The sequence below is a fragment of the Mirounga leonina genome, unplaced genomic scaffold (assembly GCF_011800145.1).
Source record: "Mirounga leonina isolate KUSES-001 unplaced genomic scaffold, KU_Mleo_1.0 Mir_168, whole genome shotgun sequence".
Lineage (NCBI taxonomy): Eukaryota > Metazoa > Chordata > Mammalia > Carnivora > Phocidae > Mirounga > Mirounga leonina.
This window is the reverse complement of record NW_023270426.1, coordinates 16,398,618-16,418,446: the sequence shown is the minus strand read 5'-3', so window position 1 is coordinate 16,418,446 and position 19,829 is coordinate 16,398,618. Positions and strand designations below refer to the sequence as shown.

General features: G+C 34.8%; 1 protein-coding gene across 3 annotated transcripts in view; it reads left to right on the top strand.

The window, feature by feature from the left end:
* The window catches only part of FNIP1 (folliculin interacting protein 1), a 151,479-nt gene that overhangs the window by 105,599 nt on the left and 26,051 nt on the right, over positions 1 to 19,829 (top strand). For all 3 annotated transcript variants that reach the window (XM_035014070.1, XM_035014068.1, XM_035014069.1), the window contains 4 exons: positions 1,383 to 1,584; positions 5,457 to 5,542; positions 17,324 to 17,470; positions 18,325 to 18,494. In XM_035014070.1, the coding sequence (XP_034869961.1) occupies positions 1,383 to 1,584; positions 5,457 to 5,542; positions 17,324 to 17,470; positions 18,325 to 18,494 (605 nt within the window). The remainder of the gene's footprint in view (positions 1 to 1,382; positions 1,585 to 5,456; positions 5,543 to 17,323; positions 17,471 to 18,324; positions 18,495 to 19,829) is intronic.

Below are 19,829 nucleotides of genomic sequence, written 5' to 3'. Positions count from 1 at the left end.
ATACCCAGAAGTGGAATTGCTGGGTGATAGGGTAATTCTATGGTTAAATTTTTGAAGAAATTCCATACTGTTTTCTACAGTGGCTGTTCCATTTTTACATTCTTACCACAAATGCACAAGAATTCTAATTTCCCCACATTCTTTCCAATAGTCATTTTTTGTTTTTTGGATAATAGCCATCCTAGTGGGTGTGAAGTGGTATCTCGTTGTGGTTTTGATTTGCATTTCACTAATGGCTAGTGATATTGAGTATTTTTTGTGTGTGTGCTTTTTGGCCATGTGTCTGTCTTTTGGAGAAATGTCTGTACAAGTGTTGTGCCCATTTTTTATTTAGGTTGTTTGTTTTTTTTGTTGTTGAGGTATAGGAGTTCCTTATATATTCTAGATACTAATCCTTTATCAGACATATGCTTGGCAGTATTTTTTCCCATTCCATGGGTAGTCTGTTTATTCTGTTGACAGTGTCCTTTGATACACAGCGGTTTTTAATTTTATGTAGTCCAGTTTATCTCTTTTTTTCTTTTGGTATCTGTACTTTTGGGTGTTATATCCAGGAAGTCGTTGCCAAATTCAGTATCATAAAACTTTTACCCTATTTTTTTCTTTTTTTAAGATTTTATTTATTTATTAGAGAGCGAGCGAGAGAGAAACAGCATGAGAGGGGGAAGGGTCAGAGGGAGAAGCGGACTCCCCGCCGAGCCGGGAGCCCAATGCGGGACTTGATCCCGGGACTCCAGGATCATGACCTGAGCCGAAGGCAGTCGCTCAACCGACTGAGCCACCCAGGCGCCCCTACCCTATTTTTTTCTAAAAGTTTTATAGTTTTAACTCTTCTGTTTAGGTGTTTGATTAATGTACTGCATGTTTTGATATTTCAGTTTTTCATGTTTGTAATTATGCAAGTTAAATCATTCTTGAAAGATCTTTTTTTAAGTGTATGTTAAGCAACTATAGATAATGCAGCTTCTTGTTTCCCCTTTTACTTATTCCCTTTAGTCCTTGATTTTTTAAATTTTATTTCTGGAATCAAAAGGAGAAACACAAGTAGATCACAGAACAGTGAATTATATCAGACTCATCTATAAACCTAAAAATTCAGGCCTTTTTAGATTGGTTATGATTTGGAGGTTATCTCCTTTTTTAGTGACTTCTAATTGAACAAAAATGTTCCCAATGTGACTGTCTGTTAAAATTTCCTATAAAAAAGTGAGCATGAAGGAATAGCCAGTAGATTTCTTAAAGAGATAACAGTTGATATGCATTTTTAGATTTACTTGATAAAACAGAAAAAGATCTTTAGTCTACATTTAATTAGCAAGGAATTATATTGTGAATTTAATTATTTTTGTATTTTTTAATTTAAAAAAACATTTATTTTTAAGGTCTATAGAAGAAAGCTTTAATCTATCAGATGAAAGCTGTGGCCCTAACCCAGGAATTGTGAGGAAAAAGAAGATTGCAATTGGGGTAATCTTTTCATTATCCAAAGATGAAGATGAAAATAACAAATTTAATGAGTTCTTTTTTTCACATTTTCCTCTCTTTGAAAGCCACATGAACAAACTAAAGAGTGCAATAGAACAGGTGAGCACAGTCATATTGTTGGTTTGTTTATGTCCTTTATTTTCCTCTGAATCTTATTTTTCTAGTTTAGTATTATGTTTATTCACTTGGCAGAAAAATTAACAGCCACAGTGCAAGTACCCTACAAAGTGCTCTGGAGATGCAAAATAGACTTCAACTCTTTTCAAGGAGCTTACTACTTAATAAATGTTATAAAGTCATTCATCTGTTCATTCAATAAATGTCTGAGGGCCTGTAATGTGGCAAGCACTAGCAACTGAAGATAATATGGGAAAAAAGCAACACTCTGGACCTCATGAGACAGCAAACAAACAAATGAATATATATGTTTTTTTAAATTTTATTATTATTATAAATTTTTTTTTTTTTTTTTTTGAGAGAGAGAGCATGCATGTACAAGCAGGGAGAAGGGCAGAGGAGGAGGGAGAGAGAGAATCTTAAGCAGGCTCCATGCCCAGTGCAGAGCCCGATGCAGGGCTCTATCTCATGACCCTGAGATCATGACCTGAGCCAAAATCAAGAGTCAGACACTTAACCAATTAAGCCATCCAGGTGCCCCAAATATATGATTTTTGATGATAATAAATGCTGTGGAGAAAAATAAAACAGGTTTATAAGGAATGCTGGATGAGTTCTTCTAATTTTTGTTGGCTGGTCATGAAGGCTCCTGATAAAATGACATTTGATCCAGAGATATGGAAGAAGTGAGGTACAATTATCTGAGGGAAGAATTTTCCAGGCAGGGCAAAGGACTGTGATGTTTGAGCAAAGTAAGGAGGCCAAAGTGGCTGGTTTAGAAGAAACTTCAGATTATGTAGGGACTTCTGGGATACCATTGTAAGAGCACTGGCATTTACCCTTAAGAAAGACAGGAAATCATTGGAGAGTTTCACGCAGAGGAATGACATTATTTATGAGGATCACTCTTATTGCTTGTGAAGAATAGATTTCTAGAGGCAAAGGTGGATGCTGTGGGAACCAATTAGGAGGCTGTTGCAGTGATCCATTGAGAGATGGTGGATACTCAAACCAATTTAGTTAGAATTGATGAGCAGTGGTTGGATTCTGGATACGTTTTGAAAATAGAGCTAATGAGACTAGTTGATGAACTGAATTGGGGTATACGAGAAAGAGAACAGTACAGGTTGGCTTGAGATTTTTCACTTGAGTAGTAAGAAGGATGGAGTTGCCAGTACTAAAATGGGACAGGTTGGGTGGAGGAAAGTCAGGTGTTTGAAATGCCTCTTGGACATCTAAGTGGTTATATGAGTCTAGAGTTTAGGGGAAAGGTCCAGGCTAGCTAGTCAACAATGTATTGATGGTATTTAAAGCCATGAAACTGAGGGATAGAAGAAAGGAGAGGAGATCCTAGGCTTGATTTGTGGAGTATTTCAGTTAAAATTTGAAGAGTTGAGAAAGAACCACAGAAGGAAGTGTGATTGGCCATTCAAGTAATAGGAAAAACAAGATAGAATACTTTTTTGAGGGGAGCCAAATGAATGGAATGTTTTAAGAAGGTAGGAGTGATTAGTTGTGTCTCATGCTGCTGATAGTGTATATAATAAATTTATATACAAGTAAGAAGATGGTGAATACAAGATAGGACATAAGAATAAAAAAGAAAGACAAGCAAAGTTGTTCATAGGAAATGACTTCGTATTGAGAAGATGTTTCATCTGGACTGCATCTTAAAGGATATGTAGGATTTTTTAAACATAAAGCTTTGAAAATTGGATGTAGCTAAATAGCAAGAAAATTGCCACCCAAAATAACTCTGTAACATTTTGCTGAAAGCCTTCCCAGGCCTTTTCTATGTATATTGTTTTTTTTACTTCATTGGGATTGTTCTGTGTCCATATTTAATGATGTGGCCTATTTTTAAAAACTCATCATTGTAACATATACACTTCTCGTGTCATTGTAAAGTGTTCTTAAATATATTTGAGAGGATTTCCTCAAGTTAAGTAATAGTTTTTCTATTAGGTCATTTCTACTTTTTCACAATTATAGCTACACTGTAATTAACATCGTGGTGAAGTTTCCATATTATTTTTAAGAAGAGATTCCCAGGAAGTTAAAGTAATGAATCAGTGGGTATAACTAAATTCTTAATCCCATTGACAGTATGTGGAAGGGAAAGGATAGAAGAGGGGTAGTGGATGGTATGGCTGGCAGAATTAATGGGAGCCAGACCACAAAGAATCTAGAATGCTAGCCAGAAGTTTTGACTTTGTTACTAAAGCTGTCTCCAAATTGTGCTTTAGGAAGATTCATTTAGCAGTATGTTTTTTAAGAGCGTAGAATAAGAGGCTATAGAGAGGAAGACCAGTTAGAAAGGCCTAGAAAGCAGAGGATGCATTTCAGTAGCCCAGCAGTGACTGAGGCTCATCTGCCTCTAGAGAATACATTGATGTTTGTTATTCACATTAAATCCGCCAAAAGACAAATAGATCATTAGCAATACATCTTTATTTGAACAAATGAGTAAAGGCCATTTTCACTTAGGCTTTCAGAAGTTAGACCTTGGTGACATTTTCTTCAGTTGGCGGCTGTCCCTTTTTGTAAAAAATCTGATGTTGCCAAAGTGAATACACAATATTTAGCTGCGGCTGAACTGACGTTTTGAGTTACTGGGAGAATTGGTTCAAGTTTTGCATAAAACTTGAAATATTCAGGCAATATAGAACTCATTAAAGATTACTTTTTAAATGTTTTAATGCTTTGACCATTTTATAATCTGAAAGCGTACATTGCAGTACCTTACAGTTGTTTCGATATTTGTTCAACAAGTTTAACATCTCATTTCTTATTATAGCTGAAAGATAAAGCTTAATGAATGAATACCTTTATATAAATAAACAGAACTTAATTTTAAAAGTTCTATAGCTGTTAATTATCGATAGAATATAGTAAACACTGGACCATCCAAAGAAGTTTTCTTTTAGGGCCAGTTTTGACAGTATCACTTATTGTTTTGTTTTGTTTTTTTAAATGAAAATATATGGATTTTGTTTCTGGGTACCTTGGGAACTATTTTGAAGTTTGTGCTTTTGAGATCTATACTGTAATTTTAAATTTTTACTGCTGGTAAAGTTGAGAATAGTGTTCAATTCTAGCTAAAGAATATTCACTTTTTTTTTTAAAAAAAAATGGGAATCTCAACAGTTTGTAAAAACAAAGTTTCACTTTTACCTTCTGAAGCTTTTGGGTGTACATGAACATGATTTCTGGTCTTAAAGTAGTCTGACCTCTGAAATATATGTTTAAATTTTTTTAAATTGATTTTTGATTACCTAAATAATGCAGAAATCCATTCTCTTTAAAATGTCTAAACAATTACATAGTTCTTTTTGACATTCATATCCTAATCGTGATCCACTTTTTGTCCACCTAAAGCAAGGCCTCTCAACCTTGGCTAAATATGTTTTTAAGAGAGCAAATATTATTAATAACTTGAGATATCTTTCAGTAGAATCCTGATGTTTTAGATTTTTAAAAATGTTTACTTAACAAGCCATTATCTGTGAAAATACTAGAGGAAGCCATGAGCTTTTGTTACTGAGGTATCGTTGTATCTTGCTCTGTAGTAAAAAAAAAAAAAGTAGTTTTATGTCAACATCAGTTTTTTTGTGTGTGTGTTGATATTCTGCCATTTGACAGGTACAATAAGAGATTTAACATTTGAAAATTTTGAATTTTATTTTAATTGTTAATGATCAAAGATGCAAAAAAGAAAGCCACTATAAATGTATGTGCCTTCTTTACGTGATGGTAGAGTGTTGTGGAAATAAGTGATTTTGTCTTTCACTTTTTTTTCCTCCCATTGTTTGCCTGTGATCAGTGTAAGAATTAACTATTTGATTGCTTCCAAGGCTATGAAAATGAGCCGGAGATCAGCGGATGCCAGTCAGAGGAGTTTGGCATATAATCGAATAGTTGATGCCCTAAATGAATTCAGGTACATATTCTCCAGCTTTTCATAATTTAGAGTTGTCTAGCAGTGTACACAGGAAGATTTATTTATTTTCTTTAGCTTATTCTAATAAAATTTAATTCTTTAAATTTCTTGGTCTCATGGACCAAAGAGGGTATAATTCACTAGGCCACTGGCTTCTGTTATTAAATATCAAATGTTCTAGGGATTCAAGCACATTTGAGATTCATCAGTGGTATGGTTTTTAGTACCAAACCATTATAGAAGCAAATATGATTAGAGGAGACCCTTGTTCCCCAGAAACATGCTTTGTCCTCTCTCCTGGGTTAAGTGTACCACTTAAGGTTTATTATTACCAGTAGTTTATGTATCTCATTTTTAGGAAAACTGGCTCTGTATTTGTTCATTAACGACTCTGTGGTCCCATATTGGAACAGGGATCTTCTAGATTGTTGATTTAAATGGACTATTACATTTTGAAGTGAGAGCCTGTTTTAGCTTGTGCTATTTCAGGATTATTATGGTGAAACTTTAGGCATGTCATACACATCCAGACACTCACACACACACCAACATACACACATCTTTTGTTAATGGAGATGACTAATGAGTGGTGTATTTAGTAAATTTGACAGTAAGGGAAAACCTATGTTTGTTTTCAACTTTGCTTCTTTTTTATTTTTCATTTTTCTTATACTGTGCTAGAATAAACCACCGTGAAAATAAATCTGGTGTCTTTTTTTTTTAACTTCTCTCAGAAGCAGAGACTTCATTGCCTCAACAGTGTTCTGTATAATTTTTGAAATTGGGTTATAGAAAAGCATTAAGTGGAAATTGCATGGTAAAAATAACCTAGCCAATATGGAGTGTTTTATCATGTTTTTAACTTACTTAAATGGAAGAAGTTTACTTTATGGCTATCGTGTAATAACCATCCACTAGACGCAGTTATTGAGAAGGATAAAATTTACTAGTCATTCATCTTTTATTTACTGTAATTTTTAGGATAAAAGGCATTAAAAGTAAGCTTAAAAATCTTCCATTTTTGTTCAGTAATGAGGGGAAATGTGAAGAAAAACAAATCAATTTCAACCTCTATTCTTTTTTTTGTCTTTGAAGGAAATAATTTGCACAAATGAAAATTATATGGAAGCTGATGTTTCTACTATTTTTATGTTTTAGCATATTAACTTCAGGCCTTTCCTAAGTTATTGAATGAAGCATGCTAACAAATACTGTAATAAAGTATTAAAACTTTTTTATAAAAGTTTTAAAAAACCACATAACATTAAATTTGATGTCTTAACCATTTTTAAGTGTATAGTTCAATAATGTTAAGTATGTATAACAAAACTCTAGAACTTTTTCATCTTGGAACACTGAAAACTATATACAGTAAACACTAATTCAGTAATATAATATTTTTAATCAATGTGTTTCTTTAGTTCATTGGCATCTTTCCTCCTTATGAATTATATGTAGAATTATTCATAATTTTATTTGTTCATACCTATACCTTAAGAATTCAGATTGCTACATTTCAGGTGCTGTTTATAATTAAAACATTATAATGAATGTTTTTTGTAGATGAAGTATATGGAAAATAAAAATATATTCCCTCAGCATTTCTAGATGGAATTTAGAACAATTTTTTAAAAAGATTTATTTATTTATTTATTTTAAAGAGAGAGTGCGCATGTGCTTTGCATGCACACACAATCATGGGGAGGGGCAGAGGGAGAGGGATTGAGAGAATCTCAAGCAGACTCTGCGCTGAGCCCCAAGCTGGACATGGGTTCTGTCTCACCACCCTGAGATCATGACCTGAGCAGAAATCAAGAGTCAGACACTAAACCGTTTGCGCTGCCCAGGCACACCCCTATAGTAATTCTTTTTTTTTTTTTTTTTATTCATGAAAGTCAGAGAGAGAGGCAGAGGCAGAGGGAGAGAAGCAGGCTCCCCGCCTAGCAGGGAGCCCGATGCGGGACTCGATCCCAGGACCCCAGGATCTTGACCTGAGCCTAAGGCAGACGCTTAACCATCTGAGCCACCCAGGCGCCCCCCTATAGTAATTCTTAAAGTTAGGTAATATGAGCCCTCCACTTTGTTCTTCCCCTTCAATGTTATTTTGGTTATTCTGGGTCTTTTGCCTCTTCATATAAACTTTAAAATCAGTTTGTTGATATCCGCAAAATAACTTGCTGTGATTTTGATTGAGATTGTATTGAATATCTAGATCATACTGGGAAAATTTGGCATTTTAGCAATAGTGAGTCTTCCTATCCATGAAGATGGAATGTCTCTCCATTTATTTAGATATTCTTTGATTCCTTAAATCAGAGTTTTTAATGTGTTTTTTCCTATAGATCTTGTACTTTTGGTGGGTAGGGGAGAGGGGCAGAGGAAAAGAGAGAATCTTAAGCAGGCTCCACGCCCAGTGCCTAGCCTGACACAGGGCTTGATCTCATGACCCGAGCCAAAATCAAGAATTGGACGCTTAACCAACTGAGCCAAACAGGCACCCCAGATCTTGTACATTTTTAAAGATTAATACCTAAATACCTAAATATTTAAAGATTAATACCTAAATAAGACCTAATACCTAAATAAAGATTAATACCCAAATATTTCCTAAATACCTAAATATTAATACCTAATATTAATACCTAAATATGTTTTTTGATGTTAGCATAAATGATATTGCGTTTATAATTTCAAATTTCAGCTGTTCATTGCTGGCATATAAGAAAGCAATGAACTTTTGTATATATGTGTATATTTTTTTGAAGTATAGTTGACGTACAGTGTTCTATTAGTTTCATGTGTACAACATGATGATTTGACAGTTCTACACATTACTCACTGTTCATCATGGTAAGTGTAGTCACCATCAGTGTTATTAACAATATTATTGGCTATACTCCTATGCTGTACTTTTCATCTTTGTGACTTTTTTATTTTATAACTTTAAATTGGCACTTCTTAATCCCTTCACCTATTTCACCCATCTCCCCACACCATCCCCTGTGGCAACCACCAGCTTATTCTCTGTTTATGAGTTTGTTTCTGTTTGTTCATTTATTTTGTTTTTTAGATTCTACCTATAAGTGAAATCATGTAATATTTGTATTTTTCTGATTTGTTTCACTTAGCATAACACTCTCTAGGTCCATCCACGTTGTCCCTGACGTTTTTAGTAACCTTAGCTGTGACCTTGCTGTAATCACTTATTAATTCCGCAGGGTTTTGGGTGTTGTTTTTTTCTTTTTTAATAGTGCATGAGCAGTCTGGGGCGGGGGCAGGGGGTACAGAGGGAGGGAGATAATCTTAAGTAGTCTCTATGCCCAGCACAGAGCCTACCAACATGGGGCTGATCTCACAACCCTGAGACTGTGACCTGAGCTGAAATCAAGAGTACAGCTTTCAACCAACTGAGCCACCCAGGCGCCTTCCCTTGTACCATATTTTAGTGGGAAAGCTTCAAGTTCCTCACAATTAACCATGGTGTTAATTGTAACTTGTTGCAGATAATCTTTATCAAGTTAAAGAAGTTTCCTTTAGGGCACCTGGGTGGCTGGCTCAGTTAGTTAAGCATTTGCCTTTGGCCTGGGTCTCGATCCCAGGATATTGGGATTGAGCCAGGTGTCAGGCTCCCTGCTCAGCAGGGGTCTGCTTCTCCCTCTTGCTCTGTGGTCTCTCTCCCTAAAGTAAATAAATAAAGTCTTAAAAAAAAAAGTCTTCTTTATTCCTAGTTTGGTGAGAGTTACTGATTACTGATTTAATTTCTTTAATCAGTATAGGACTCTTCAGGTTATCTCTATCTTACATAATTTTTGGTACTTCTAGGTCTCTCAGGGTCCATTCCAGTCAATAAATTGGTGGGCGTAGAGTGCATTTTTGCTTAATTATCCTATAATTGTTCATCAATTAGTAGTGATGACCCATCTTTCATTTCTTGTATCAATAATTTGTGTCATTTCTCTTTTTTTCTTGGTTATGTTATGTAGAAGTTTATCACTTTTATTTATCTTTTCAAAGAACTAAGTTTAATTTTTTTGACTTTTAATCCGTTGGTATTCTGGTGTTCTGTTTTCAATTTCAGTGATTCCTGATCTAATTTTTAATATTTTTTTCTTCTACTTGCTTTAGTTTTGTGTTGCTCATCTTTCTCTAGTTTCCCAAAATTAAAGCTGAGATTATTGCTTTCAGATGTTTCTTCTTCTTTGATATATGCATTCAATGCTATAGATTTTCCTTTATGCACTGCTTTTGTTACATACCACGAATTTTGTTAAATTGATTTTCTTTTCAAAATATTTTATTTTTTATTTTATTTTTTTAAAGATTTTATTTATTTATTTGACGGAGAGAGGGAACACAAGCAGGGGGAGTGGGAGAGGGAGAAGCAGGCTTCCCGCCGAGCAGGGAGCCCGATGTGGGGCTCGATCTCAGGACCCCGAGATCATGACCTGAGCCGAAGGCGGAGGCTCGACCCACTGAGCCACCCAGGTGCCCTGTAGTTCAAAATATTTTAATTTCTCTTGCGATTTTTTTCTTTGACCCATGTGCCGTTTAGAAATGTGTTGTTAAATCGCAAAGCATTTTGGGGTTTTCCACCTGTCTTTGTCTTACTGATTTCTAGTTTAATTCCATTGTGGTCTAAAAGCATATACTGTATGATTTCTGCAGATTTCTTTTAAATTTGTTAAGGTGTGTTCATGGCCTAGAATGTGGTTTATTTTGGTGAATGTTCATGTACACTTGAGAAGAATGCATATTCTGTTCTTGGATGAAGTATTCTGTGAATGTCCGATCCAATTTGATTGATGGTGCTTTAATATTTCCCTCCGCTCTGTTTGGCTTGCATGATGTCTGAAAAGAAATCTGATGTGATTTTTATTATTATTCCTGTATAGTTAAGGTGTTTTTTGTGTTCTGGCTTCAGATTTTCTTTTTGTCTCTTGTTTTCTGTTCTGGTGTGAATATGATGTGTGTAGTTGTAGATTTTTTGGTATTTATCTTGGTTGGTACCTTATAGGCTTCTTGTATCTTTGGTTTGTTTGCTGTTATTAATTGTTCAAAATTTTCAGCCATTATCATATACTTCATCTGTTTCTTTCCTCTGTTACTCATTTGGTATTTCCATTATAAATATGGGAAATTGTAATTTTCCCACAGTTCTTTGATATTCTTTTCCAATTTTTTTCATCCTTTATTCTCTTTGCTTTTTTATTTGGGAAATTCCCACTGATCTATCTTTGAGCTCACTGATTATTCCCTCAGCTGTGTTCTGTCTGCTGATGAGCCCATGAAGGACATATTTCATTCCTTTTACAGTATTTTTGATTTCCAGCATTCTCTCTTTTGAGTCTTTCTGAGAGTTTCCATCTCTTTGCTCACATTGCTTATATGGTTTTACATGTTATCTACTTTTTCATTAGAGCCATTTACATAACAATCATAGTTATTTTCATTTCCCTATCTGATAATAACAAATCTGTGTCTTACATCTGAGTTTGATTCTGATGCTTTGTCTCTTCAGACTGTGTTTTATTGTCTTTTAGCAGTTTTTTGTTGAAATGGTCTGGTGGTGAGGTGTTGGGAATGGGGGAGGAAGTGTTCTATAATCTTGTGACTAAATCTTAGTTCTTTTTAGTGAGCTTGAATTCCTGGGTTTTGACCTTCAGAAGTGTTTCTTAGTCTTTTTTTGCTCCTCATAGATGAGTGAGGAAGGCTAGTAGCAACTGAAGTTGTCTAATTGCCTATTTCTTAGGTCAGATACGGCTGGTATAGTTGGACTCTTGGAGGGCAGATGTTTGTTTTGGAGAATGCCTAGGTGCACTTAAAAATTGTTACACTTCCTCCCTCTCTGAAACACAGAAGGATGTTTCTTTGATCCTCATCATGGAAATCTGATGGTACTCCCTGAAAGTGTGGCAGTATCCCTAAGACTGGTACCCAAGGAGTTTTTTAATCATTCCGTGGTAGTTCATATTCATTGTGACACCATTTAGTCAGTCACTGTTTAAGTATTCCTACCAATTATTGGCCGTAGAAGCATCTGCTTCAGGAAAGGTGGTCTTAGCTATGATTCTTGTTTAGTTTTCGGGGTGATGATTTATCCTCTGACCTCAGTTCTGTGATGTAGCTAAGAAAAGTCATTGATTTTCAATTTGTTCAGCCTTTTTCTTTTGAGGATTAAAGTGATGACTTCCAGGCTCTTTACATGTCGGCTGGAATTGGAAGTTCAGATATTTTTTAATCAATATTTTTATGTAAGAACACACTGAATTGAAATAGAATTGCAAAACTTCCATTTAGTTAAAACTCAAATTGATTTTGTTTGGAAGTTAAATTACATTAAATACCACAAAAAGAAAAATATAGTGCTGAGCTAATAACTAGGCAAACATAACGAAAACTGTTCCCCAAACTCCTAGAGTTCAGATCAGTAGGTCTAGAGCCTAGCATTTTTACTTCACAGTCTGTTTGGGAATTACTAGCTTAAACTGTTTTCAAGGAGAAAAATTACCAAACCTGTACTGCTACAATGCTAGGTATCCTGCATTGTACAGTTGTGGCTGTCCAGCCCTGAGAGAGGATGTCAGAGTTAGCATTTGAGAATAATTTTACTTTGAAATAATGAGTTTCTGGGCTTAGAAATTGAGAGAGATTGTATGCAATGGGAGAAGTTCTTATGTTTTATTGAAACCAAGACATGATGCACCTAATACCATAGTAAGTTAAAACATTATTATAACTGGGTACAATGGTTATTTATGTATTTCTCATGGTTTATGACAGCTTTGCTCTTCATACCTTCCCTTGTAGCCCAGTTCATCTGTATTTACATAGCTAGGAAATTTTACTTTAATTGCATGACTCAGAAAAAGAATTCTACAGTGATTTCTCTTTGAGAAACCTATAAAATACGCCTTTGTCATGGATATAAGTGGTTTTTGAGAAGTATGAAAAGTTTTGATCTTTTCAATTTCTAAATTTAATCTGTAGTGTGCTTGGAAGTTCAACCAAAGATTCTTAAGAGTTTTGCTTTTCCTCAAGTGGATAATATAACTTTAAAATAGAAATGTGCTATGAATGATCGGGTATTTTGTTAATAATTTAAAAAATTTTTTATTTTATTCAAATTGTTCAGTTGACTTTAGACTGGAATTATTACAAATATATGTTTGAACAGTTCTTTTTGCCTATACGCCTAAAAGAATCCTGCAATATTCTTTTTGAGTTTCACATTTTGCAGTGTTATAAAGCAGTGAATCTTTGCCCATGCACTTGGAACTGTTACTTTTACATTATTGGGTTGATAGTTTCTTCTCTGCAATCACAAGCTTTGTGGAAAAAGGCCAGGAGTCTCTATTTGAGGTCTGAAGAAACTGTCGTTATAGATCCAGCTGAGGTTACCAGAATAGTAAATATTGTCAGAAAATTCATTCCTAGTAGAATACCTGTGAGTTAATTGGTATGTTATTAGGTAATCTATATGGCCTAGCTTTAGAATTTTAATATTGCCTAGAATTTACAATATGTATGAGTTGTAAAATCATTGCAAATGTATGATTGTGTACCTTTCCTTTTGTATTAGTTTATTTTACTTCAGTCACTGTACAAATATGAAAGTCTATGTAAGTCAGTTAAGCATTCTTAAAAAATCCTAAAAATACTTTTTTAGGTACCTGGGTGGCTCAGTGGGTTAAGTGTCTGACTTCACCTCAGGGTTTGATCTCAGGGTCCTGGGATTGAGCCCTGGGTCAGGCTCCACCCTCAGCAGGGAGTCTGCTTCTCCCTCTCCCTCTGCCCCCCCTCAAATAAATAAATAAAACTAAAAAAATACTTATAAACTCTTATAATTTTTATTAAAAGGTCTCTCAATAGAAGTACTTAAATATATCCATTTGATCCTCATTATATACAGATTGTGTATGTGCGAATTCATCTACTTGCTGAAATTTATAGCCTCAAAATATACTCACAGTGCTTTTATGATCATTTGTAACATGTGCAGAGCAGTGAAAAATTTGAGTAGCCTGATACATTCCTAGATGAGGTTGAACAAGACAGTGCTCTGCCTTCTTGTTTCAGCACTCATTCTATAAACAAGTGTCCTTTTGACATGTATTTAGTGGCAGTCTTTTGGCATTTTGCACTTTTTGTTAGTGATTTTGCTATTAAAAATCACCCCCAAGTGTATTGCTGAAATGCTATCTGATGTTCCAAAGTGCAAGAAAACTATGCTATGCCTTGTAGAGAGAATTCATGTAAGCTTCATTCAGGCATGAGTCATAGTGCTATTGGCTGTGAATTCAGTGTTAATGAATCAGTAGTATATTAAATAAGGTGTCTTTAAACAGAAACCCACATAAAACAAGGTTATGTATTGAAGGGCTGACAAAAATGTTGATGAGAGATTCACAGGAACCTAACCATGTATTTTCCCTAGGAACAGTGATTCATTGTTCACTAATTCATTGTTTGCATCAGCTTTATAGAACATTACTGCAAATAATGTGAATCCATCATACTTAATTTTAAAATTATTAAAACTTAGCAGTTAGATAATTTTTAAAGTATGTGATTATCTGAGACCAGATGATTAATGATTCTGGGGTAGTTGAGAAGAGGAAGGAAATGATTCACATGCATGCAGAAGCCATGAAACCTAGAAAAACAGGAAGAGCATGTTTAGTTAGGAGCCATTTGGCAAAGATGTGGTTCTTGGATTCTCACTCAGACTTTGTGCATATCAAAGAAAACTAAATCAGGTCCACAGTTCCCTTCCAACTAAAGGAGTCTTTTATTCTTTAGGGTCAATCAGGAAAAATAAAGGGTCAGATGACTAAAAATTCTTGCTTACCATTGAAAATTAGGGAATAATCATTAGGGGAGAAGAAAACCCTATTAGTTCTAGATTGCTGATGACAACACAGAGTTGTATATAATGAGAAGCACTATTGCATAATTAATTTCTTTGCCTTCTTTGCATTTGATACACTCTGAGGTCATAGTACATAGCCTTAAACACCAAATTCTAAAGCTAATGTCCTCACTGGACCACTATACTAATGTTAGTAAACTGGCTCTGACCTATGACACATGGACTTGTAGTAGTCACAAATATGCTTAAGAAACTCATGGAAAACGAATTGATCATCTCATTCATTCATGTATACAGTGTTTCTTGTAATCAGAAAGTATATTTACATGGTTAAGAAACAAACAAAACATGCCCAGAAATCTAATAATGAAAAAGAAATGAACTCTAGCCTATCTCTCCGAGTATTGCCATTCTTACTTCCCAAGAACATTGTTTTTAACTCTTACCTATTTCTTTTGTTATTTACCTCCACATTATTAAGCAGTATACTTAATGCAGCTATTTCCTGATTTATCCGTTTTGGAGCATATTTATTTCCTGCCATGACTTTATACCTGCCCATTGGTCATTTAGCTTCACTATAGCTCTAGCACTAGCTTGTCTTTCAGTTCTGGTAAATTTTCTACTTTCTTTATCTATTTTCCTCTGTTTGAATTTTTTTGTTGTTGTTAGTAATTGGCATTCCTTGACTGATCTTTTATATCTCTTTCATGTTTCCCTTTTTCTGAATGTATTATTTACTATTTTCTCTGGAGTCCTTTTCTGTGAGTGTGTGTGTGTTTCCGTTTTTCTGTTTGTGTCCCTCTGTCCTTGGAGGCTTTCCCTCTGTATCAATATTGTGGTTGCCTGTCCATAGTTAAGAGCAAAGTACTAAAATATGGGTTGGGAGTTCTGTGCATAATTAGGTACAAACTGGAGAACTTCACTTTAGGGCGGTGTTTCTCAACCTGTTTTCATTATCAGTTCCTGAAGGGGCATATTTAACACATTTTTTCTCCTAATTGTGGTCCCTTCTTCCCATGACATTTTAATGCCCCAAGATTTACTGTATATGTTTATATACTGTGAAAGATTCAAATATCAGGAAGGGTTTGGGCATTGTTACTTCTCTGGACTAGTCAGTTGCTACGTCTGTTCTTCTGTCTATAGTTGTTCTTTGGGAAAATAGGTTATAGAAAGAGGTCACCAACCATTTACAGACCTTGAATTAATCTACCAGTTTATAGTCCTATATAACTCCTGCCCTCAACTTTACTAGAAACTTGTGAGTCCTGAGCCTCTTCTTGTTCAGTGGAGCAGATTAGCTCCTTTATGTACACATTCCCTTCTTTGAGCACTATAAACCCATATGTTCATCTACCTTCACTTAACATTCCTCTCTTATGTTTTGGGTTGCACAATTTTATTAAATCTGTAATTTGAGTTTTAAATAAGATTACTCTCCATTTTTATTTGTTATAGTAGTTTCAAATTCTTAACTGATACTCATTTGAGACATCAGAACTGAAAGGAGATAAACACTGGTGTTTGCTTTTCCATCTTATCTGGACATCCTTAATAGGGTTTAGCATTTAGCATTTTCACATATTCCTAGTTGATATTTGAATCATATTTTTCTCTATAAAATACCTTGAACTCCTTCCATTTATTTATTTCTTTTAAAGTTCTCAGCCATGATATCATGCCCGACCAAGAACTCATAATGTGACCTGTGTTTATCACTTTTATTAATTATATTATCTCATCTTCATACTGGGTCAAGATTCAATAAAACTTGTACAGGCAAGAGAATTCTTTTCTTTTTTTGGATTCTAGGTGTTAGAGAATTATGCTGAAGTAGGTATTAGAGCTTGCAAAGATCTCAGAGAACTTTCTAGAGCTGTACTTTCTAATATTGTAGCCATTAGCCACATGTGGATACTTAAATAAAATTTAAAATTCAGTTCATCAAACTGACCACATTTCATGTTCAGTAACCATATATGGGTAGTGGCTGCCATCCTGGATATCATAGATACAGAGCATTCCCATCTTTGCCAAAAGTTCTATCATATAGTACTGTTCTAGAGAATAGAAAGTACAGCACCATTCTGTATCTTCCAAGAGATCAGCTAGTTTCTTAAGCCTCAACTTTGTAGGAGTTTCTTAATCTAGTGAGTGTATAGGACTTGGCTGAACAGATATTAACGTAGAAGGAAAATGATTGATATCTTAAAGATATCCATGAAGCTTTAAGGAGAAAGTGCAAGTCATGGGACTAGCTATTGTCTAAGTAAATGCAAGAGAAAGCAGCCAGAAAACATCATAACTGTGCAATAATGCTCTCTTGTGCTGATTCAAGGAAAAGCTTCAGGAGGTTGAGAGTCGTAAAATACTGTATGCAGATATAGTGTCCTCATCATCCTTCAGAATTTTACTAAAGAGTTTCAGCATGGCAACAAAATGATGCTGATAAAGTATTGTTTTGAGTGGGTATATGGATAAGCTATTATCCAATTCAGAATATTTTTCTTTTGTAGGTTGTTGATAATTTGCATTATATTTAAGTATGGCATATACCTTAGAAATGTAGAGCAGGAAGGACTTTAGAAATTATCCAGTCCTATGCTCTCATTCTACAGGTGGAGGAAACTGATGCTTTAAAATAGGGAAGTAATTTACCTGAGGGCACACAGTCATTGGGGCTAGAGCCAGCCCCAGAACCAACATATTTTGAGTTCATGTGTAGAACATTTCCTATGGTACTATGCTGGTGACAAAGAAGGAATGACTTGATTCATTGTGTCCTCTTGAAAGCTTTAATAATCTACCTGTGAGGCCCGAACTGGTAACATAAACTTTAAGAGTATGTAATTTTGGGATGAATTTCATAATTTGAGTATGAATTTCATAATGTATTTTCCTCTTTTTAGAACAACAATTTGTAATCTTTATACAATGCCACGAATTGGAGAGCCTGTCTGGCTTACAATGATGTCGGGGACTCCAGAAAAGAACCAGCTTTGCCATCGTTTCATGAAGGAGTTCACTTTTCTAATGGAAAATGCTTCCAAAAATCAGTATGGCTTTCTCTCTTTGTCTCTCTTTATATCTTAGACATTATTTACTATAACTTGATATCTAGATTGTGATCAAACCCAGTTACAAAAGTGAAATAAATAACTGGGTTTTTGGGAATTATTTCTTATTATTAATAACCAAAACAGAATTCTAAAAGATAATTAAGAGATAGGCTATGGATGAAAGCCACAGAAAACAGTAAAATGAATGAAATGAATAAAAAACAGTAAAAAGGTCTTTAATCATGTGTTAAATTAAAATTCCTGACAACTTACAGAACTCTCTGAGGCTTCCCATTTTTTGGTGAATTGCATCCACTTACATACACAGTTTCATTCCATAGAAAATAAGTTAAAAAAAAAAAAGAGGAAGTGCCAGGATTCCAAAGATACATACTTAATGTGATATTTTATCATACTGTTTGCTTGTAACCATTCATCAAATTCCTAGAAGCCATCTTTTTGATGGTAGGCAAAGTTTGCTTAATACTTTCTTCATTTTCCCATTCAGTAATTTGGAAATATTTAGTCCTGTTGGTTGATTCATTATAAACACTGAAAAGAAATCAGTTTTTCAAGTAAAATGGCATTTTTGCTTTATAATTATGATCAGATACAGCTCTGTGTGAATACTGTTTTTTATTTTAAGGATTTTTTTTTAACTCCTACCCAACCAAAAATTTATTTTCATTTTCATCCAGGTGATATGCCTATCTTTTCTTCTTTCCTCTCCTTTTTTTATGCTGTTCGGCTACATGAGAGTATGTACTCTCTCTGCTTTATTCTGTCACGGCATTTTACATTAGGCTTAATGAAGGCAGACTGGAGTCTGATAGGATGTGTTTTGTTTTCAGATTCTTGCCAGCACTCATTACTGCAGTTCTGACCAATCATCTTGCCTGGGTTCCAACGGTCATGCCAAATGGACAACCACCTATAAAAATATTTTTAGAAAAACATTCCTCTCAGAGTGTGGACATGTTGGCAAAAACTCATCCATATAACCCACTTTGGGCACAACTAGGTATGTAGTCTGAAAACGCTTACATGATGCATAACACACTTTTGTGTAGCTGTCTGGAGTTATTTTATAGCAAAAACAAAAATTAAGAAATAGGATGTTCTCTTTTACCTCCTCCATTCTAAAGCACTTCTTTCCTTGTTCTTTTAATGTCTGCTAAATCATCTCCATCTTAAGTCTAATATCAATTTCTTCTAGATACACAACTGCAGTGAGAGCTAGAGAAACAGGATCATGACTGATTTACTCATAACGTCAGGGTCTTTAGGGTGTTTTAGGTTAATGTACTTTGCCTAGAAAGATTGAATCACAATCATCTATGATAGCTAGAATAATTTGGTTAACTGAGAAGCAGTCATTGAGGTTTCTGTTTTCCACTTTTGCTTGTTTGTTGAGTAATTTTGGAAAATATTTCCCTTATTGTGAGGCCCTGTTAAATAAATGGGTAACCCAGGAGAGAAGGGATGGTTGATGAGTTGACAGTCATTAGGAAGGCATTGTAGTATGGTGCTTAAAAGTACAGGATGTGAGTCATGCAGACCACATGTGAGTCACAGTCTCTTTGTTTATAATTTGGGGATAGTAATATGTAGTATATACTTCATAAAGTTATGACAAATTAGAGAATACCTGTAAAGTGCTCAGAACAGTGTCTGGTAAATGTGACTGCTGTTACTCCTTCTCTTACTCTTACTATTAGGTTGTTGGGGAGGAGTCCAGTGAGAACATTTTGATGACTTGATAGAAACTTCTCTTAGGTTGTGCTGATGAGTGAGCTTGCCAGGCAGGTTGTCATGTAGCTTATTCATATAACTTCCCTCCCTTTCTCTTTCTTCCCTCTCTCCATCCCTCCTTTACCTTCTTCTACTTAATTGAGGAATAATTGACACATAGCAAACACATATATGTACAATTTTGTTAAGTATTGATATTTATGTCAAAATATAAATACCTCTGAAACTATCACCAAAATCAAGATGGCAAACATAGTCATCACTTCGAAAGTTTCCTCATGCCCTTTTGTAATCCCTCCTTCCTGTTCCTCCCCACTCTCCCTGTTCACCTTCCACCCCTCACCCCATACCCAGGCAGCTACTGGTCTGCTTTCTATCACTATAGATTAGTTTGAATTTTCTAGATATAAATGGAATCATACAGTACATGCTTTTTTTTGTTGTTCTGACTTTTTTCATTCAAGATAATTATTTTGAGATTTGCCTATGTTGTTTAAGTACTAGTCAGTGGGGCCTTTATTATGCTGGGTAATATACCGTTGTATGGGTATTAACTTAGTTTTTTTCAAATCAAGTAATTCAGTAGCATTTTATTTTTTTGGAC